Source organism: Bactrocera neohumeralis, chromosome 2, assembly GCF_024586455.1.
Source record: "Bactrocera neohumeralis isolate Rockhampton chromosome 2, APGP_CSIRO_Bneo_wtdbg2-racon-allhic-juicebox.fasta_v2, whole genome shotgun sequence".
Lineage (NCBI taxonomy): Eukaryota > Metazoa > Arthropoda > Insecta > Diptera > Tephritidae > Bactrocera > Bactrocera neohumeralis.
The window spans coordinates 62,542,898-62,548,960 of NC_065919.1; the positions used below are offsets into that span (position 1 = coordinate 62,542,898).

The following is a 6,063-nucleotide window of genomic DNA, read 5'->3' on the forward strand; positions in this document are numbered from 1 at the left end:
TTAGCTGATTTGGCTAATAAATTTGAGCTGAGGTATTAGTTGAATGAAAATAATATATTTATCGACTTTTAGAGTATTATCAATGTCAATACTAGGGACGAAAGTCTACAATTTATAGAAATTTTCGACGATTTAGGTTTGACTAATTATACATACAGTTATATGAAGTTATTATACTTTTCATAAACTAATAAAGCTAAAGTAGAACTAATAAAGCCAGAGAAGTAATGGTCATTTCAAGTGAAAAATGAAAAAAGCAATACCCTCGGCTGCACTGAAACTATAATACCCATCACAGTTGCATTTTTTCTTAATTGCATAAAAGGATATAAAAAGATCTTTATCTTTATTTTGATCGAACCGTTTGTATGGCAGTTATAGCAAATAGTGATCAGATAACTTCAGTTCGATATTTGCTAAACTGAGATGCTCGTTCGAGTATATACAGACAGATGGCCGCACAGACAAGCAGGCAGACAGACATAGCTAAAACGCCACAGCTTTTCCTACTGATCACTTACATATGTATATATCTGTGCGAAATGTCACATTAAAATAATCATTTTTTCAGAAGTACATAAATTGCATTCGGCAATAAATGACGATGAATGAAATGATTAAACAAAGAAGTTCCAGTAAATTTTATGTGCGGAATCAAATTTGTGAAGCCGGAACGTTCAGGATGCGTTTGGTGTTAATTGTTTGTCACGAGAAAGTGTTTTTGATTGGTACAAATTGTTCAAAGAAGGCCGAGAACGCATTGACGGCGAATCACCATCCTATCAACATAAACTGATGTTCAACACGTCAATAAAATAAATGTATTTGGTACTTGAGAATCAACGATTAACAGTCAGAGATCTTGCTGGCATCGTTGGAATATCGGAACGATCAGTGAAAACAATTTGAATGATCATTTGGGCATAAGAAAAGTGAAAGCACGATTGGTTCCAAAATCACTAAATTTTTTTGAAAAACTGCACCGCGTTAAGGTCTGTAAAACAATGCTTTCCGACTACCAGAATGTTATGAAACGCATTACCGGCGATGAGTCTTGGATCTATGATCCCATAAACCGATTATCAATCGGCCGAGCATCGTAGCAAAGCTGAGTCAAATTAGGTCAAAAACAGTTTTTTGACAGTTTTCTTCGACGTGTGCTGCACTCCGAATTCCTTCCGACCGACCAAACTGTCAACAAGGAATACTATTTGAGTGTTATGCGTCGTTTGCGAGAAGCAGAAAGAGACCGGAATTATGGTGCCAACACTTGGTTTTCGATAATGCACCGTCGCTTACTGCATTGGTTTTTCGTGAACCTTTTGCCAAATTTTCAACCAATATCGTACCGCAACCTCCGTATTTGCCTGATTTAACTCCGTATGACTTCTGACAGCAAACTCAAACGACCGCTCCGAGGAAATCGTTTTGAAAACTATTTCGAAAATTGAACTATTTCGATGATGGGAAAAAACGTTGGCACAAATTGGTGCCAAGGGGGAATACTTTGAGGGGTACGATATAGATTTTGGAGAATAAGTTAAGAATTTTAAAATTATGAACAAAGTCTTACTATTTTTTGCTCATAGTAGTATGTGCGAAGAAAGTAATACATACTGCCAATGAAACAATGAGCATTCGGCAATTCCTCACTTTATAGATATGAATAAACGAATAGAGCTCATCCCTTTCGAATAATTAATATAAGAAAATTTTGTAAAAAATTGGACAACCGTAAAAAATTAAATAAAAAATAAATTTATTCAAAAAGAATTTTATGTTCAGCCTCACCATTAATTTAATTCACTTTAATTAAAAAATAATTGTCCCAGTTAACTGTGAAACGGGTTTCTAAAATAAATTAAATAAATTTGCTTTTAACAAATTGCATGGATTTTTGCATATTTTCATTTAAACCAGTGCAATATGCGTTCTCAAAAAATATTGTCGATAAAGTCTCGTAAAATCGTTTGCGTTGCTCCCCAAACATTGGTTACACATGCATGCGTACAATAACAATAAACATATATGTGTTTATATAAAAATTTATAGCGACTAATTCACCCACAGCAGCGGTGCATTGACGTCAAACCAAGGGCTCTCAATCAGTTGAACTTTTAATTAGCACCTTTTTGTATAACCGGCCTTTTAAATGAACCGAGCTACATTCCTGATCACAGGTCAAAGTATTTTCCAAACAATTAATAAAGCAATATAAGAAGAGTATAAAGTATACAATTATTTACGATGAGTTTTAAACGAGTATGTTGATATTTTCTTAATATATTGGGTAGTCGAAAAAGTCTTTTCGTATTTCTAATCAAAGTTCAACTTATTTTTTTTATGTTTATACTAATAAACAAATATGTACCACTTTTTGCCATTTTTCCGCCAGACACATTATTCCGTCAGTGTAAAACTTTCATCAATGTAAATCGAAATTTCGTAATTGCCAGAACGGAAGCGAGCGAACCAACGAACTGATACAGCATCGTCTCCGTAAACTTCACAAATTTCATTGGTGCCTTGCGTGGCATTACTCCCTTTTTATATGAAATTTTCAAAATATAGCAAATTTCTTCATTATTTCCACTCATTTTTGAAGAGCTGTGACTTTTTTTCAACTTCCCCGAATTTAATTTTTTTTTGATTACATGAAGCTTAAAATCTCACCTTTCCAACACTACATGATGTGACACAGTGTGATTGTTAGCACTGGAGATATACGTATGCAACAACATCTATTGACAAAATACGAAAAGACTTTTTTGACTACTCAATATTTACATATATTTACGCCTGATTCACCCACAGCAACGGTGCATTGACTTAGCGTCAAACACAGGGCTCTTAATCAGTTGAACTTTTAATTAGCACCTTATTTTTTAGCCGGCCTGTTAAGATGAACCGAGCTACATTCCTGATCACAGATCAAAGTATTTTCCAATGAATATGAATAAAGCAATATAAAAAGAGTATACGAAGTTATTTACGATGAGTTGATGTTGTTGATGTTTGCTTAATATATATAGTTAATCAATCGGAAAAAATCATATTGTAGTAAAGAAAAAATCATGGTCATCAATTTGGTGAACGTGTGAGAATATTGATGTGAGAATAAATCGAAAATTTTGATTTTGAAAAGTGAGAAATCGTGCGCTAAAAAGAGTAGGCATAAATGTACGATGTTGGTTCTGATATAAAAATATACATATATACATACATAAATACTTATATATAAAAACAAATATTTTTTTAATATGTACGCGCTTACTCTACACAAAAAATGTTTGGTGAACTGAAATAATTTTTTACCTAATAAATAACATTAATTCGAAAAATTAATAATTTTTAAATTTTTGGAAGGTGTGATCGAAATTTATTTATTTTCTAATTGAAAATAAGCAAGAGTACATAATTGAAATTAAAATTGTTTTGGTTTAAAAAATATTTCTAAAATCGTTAATTCCTTTTAGTGAAATAAATATATAATTATAAACTGGAGAAGGTATATTCAGCTTGTAACACCCAGAAGGAAACGTCGGACACCCCATAAAATATATATAAATAAATTATCACCGTCACAAGAGAAACCGATTTAACTACGTAGGTCTCTCTATCTATCTATCTGTATATACGCGAAGTAGTCCCTCAGTTTTTGAGATATTAACCTGAAGTGTTTCACACACTCGTTTTTTCTTAAAATGCTGCTTATTTGTCGGAATCGCCGATATCGGACCGCTACTACATATTGCTATCATATAAACTGAACATTTGAAATAAAGTTCTTGCATGGAAGACTTTTGATTTGACAAAATATTTTCACGAAATTTGGCATGAATTGCTTAAGACAACGTTGCAATCTCCAAATAAATTGTTCAGATCGGCTCACTATAGCATATAGCTGCCTTACAAACTGAGCGATCAAAATCAGTGCAACCGAAGTTAACGCTTTTAATTGATTTTTGTTGGAACGTAATTTCCAAAACAAATTTTATGTATAAGTTTTTTATTCAGATATTCTATCATTCATTGTCATTTAGGCGCGTATATGCTCATAAGAACTTAATTTTTATTATTGCAAAAATATTCTGTACGTATGTATTTACTTCAATAAGTTATTAATTTGCATGCCGCTATAATATCCATAAATATATATAGGAACTAGAACCTGAGATTTTCGAAATATATATACATATGTATGTATATATAAATGCAATGATCTTCTATTATTTTTATTTTAATTTTATTAAATTTAAATTTTATTTTATGTTAATTTCTTTTATTTTTTAAATGAATTTAATTTTATTTCTTTAATTTTTTTATTTTATATTATATTAATTTATTTCATTTCTATTTTGTTTATTTTCATTAAGTTTAGTTTTACTTAATTTATAATTAATTGTTTAACTTTATTTTTATTTAATTTGAATAAAATTTGGGTTATTTTTATTAAGTTATTTTATTTTTTATATTTTCTTTCAAATAATTTTATATTATAGTTTATTACTCAATTTTATTATTTTTTTATTTGAATTAAGTGTTTTCTTTTTCTATTAAATATATATTTTTGTGTACTTTATTATTTATTTTATTTCAATTAAATTCGTTTTATTTTACTTCTTTAAATACATTATTTCATTTTATTTTAAGTTAATTTATTTTATTTAAATTATTTTAATGTTTTTATTTTAATTATTTTATTTTATTTTTTATTTAATTTTATTATATATTAAAATTTATTTATTTTTTACTTTACTTTAACTAATTTTTGTCTAATATTTTTATAAAATATAATTGTTTGCACTTTATTATTTATTTTAATTGTTTTTATTATATATTATATAAATAAATTTATTTTTATTGTATTTTCTTTATTTTAATTAAGATTTATTATTTATTTTATTTTTAATTTAATTTTTCATAATTTATTATTTGTTTACTTTATTTAATTTCAATAAAATTTTTTCTTACTTTTTATTAAACTTATTTTTTTTTTCTTTTGTACTTTATTTTCATTTTATTTCAATTGATTCCGCTTTATTCTATTTTATTTAAGCTAAACTTAATTTGGTTTAATTTATTTTTTATTTTTTTGTTCCATTCCATTTCACTTCATATTATTTTATTGTATTCTATTTAATTAAATTTAATTACATTATTTTGTTTTATTTTATTTCAGTTAATTTCATTAAAATTAATATACAATTTTATTTTATTTTATTTTATTTAATCTATTATATTATTTTTCATTTTATATTATTTAATTTCTATCTATTTATCTAAATTTCTATATTTGTTGCCACTAACTAACATTTAAAATATTTATTTATATTTACCATCGTGATCCACATTCATTTCAATCGAGTTCCCGATGAATGGCAATGCGGCTGGACCGGGAATTTTCTCAATCAGTTGCACCATGCGTGCGCGTCTCTTATTATACATCACAAGGAACAATGTGACGGCGCCTACCAAAATTATGGTAATTGGCGAATATTCGCCCACTATTTTTGTAACTTTTGTAAGCAAAACGCTCTCGGCCAGTAGCGCAGCCATTAATTTGTCGGACATTTCGGCAATAAAGAGAACTAAAACACTTTTGTAAAATAAATTTCACTTATTTAATTCTTTACGTTTACAATCTCTAACGGTTGCTCTTTAATTTTGATATTTTTTCACACAACACCTTCGCCACTAATCAACAGTTCTTTGTTTTTAATAATTAAATCCACGATAATGAAACACTTTCGATTTCAAACTTAACCGCCATAAAGTGATTTCACCTTTTCAACCGCCACCGCGAGACGTTGCTGATTCGCCAGCCGAATGTCAACTAACAAAATCTCAATGAACGCATAAAGATTTTAAAGAAGTAATAGAAATTTCCTTGTACACACTGATTTCGCCGCGACTGTTGCGTACCGTCAAAACAACCAAGTCATCGTCAGTCGAACAGCGAGCAGCGCAGCGTTCAAAACGGTTTAAGCCGGTCTCTGGGCACACAAACAGTGCCGTAATACACGCACATACACACGCAAACACACACGCACACAACTGCTG

The 6,063-nt window shown here is 29.2% G+C and overlaps 1 protein-coding gene across 1 annotated transcript in view; it reads right to left on the bottom strand.

Annotated features, from left to right (window-relative positions):
• The window catches only part of LOC126759157 (cytochrome P450 4c3), a 30,107-nt gene extending 24,250 nt beyond the window's left edge, over positions 1–5,857 (bottom strand). The window contains exon 1 of the mRNA XM_050473832.1: positions 5,340–5,857. Within this exon, the coding sequence (XP_050329789.1) occupies positions 5,340–5,574 (235 nt within the window). The 5' untranslated portion in view covers positions 5,575–5,857. The remainder of the gene's footprint in view (positions 1–5,339) is intronic.
• Positions 5,858–6,063: the final 206 nt, after the last annotated feature.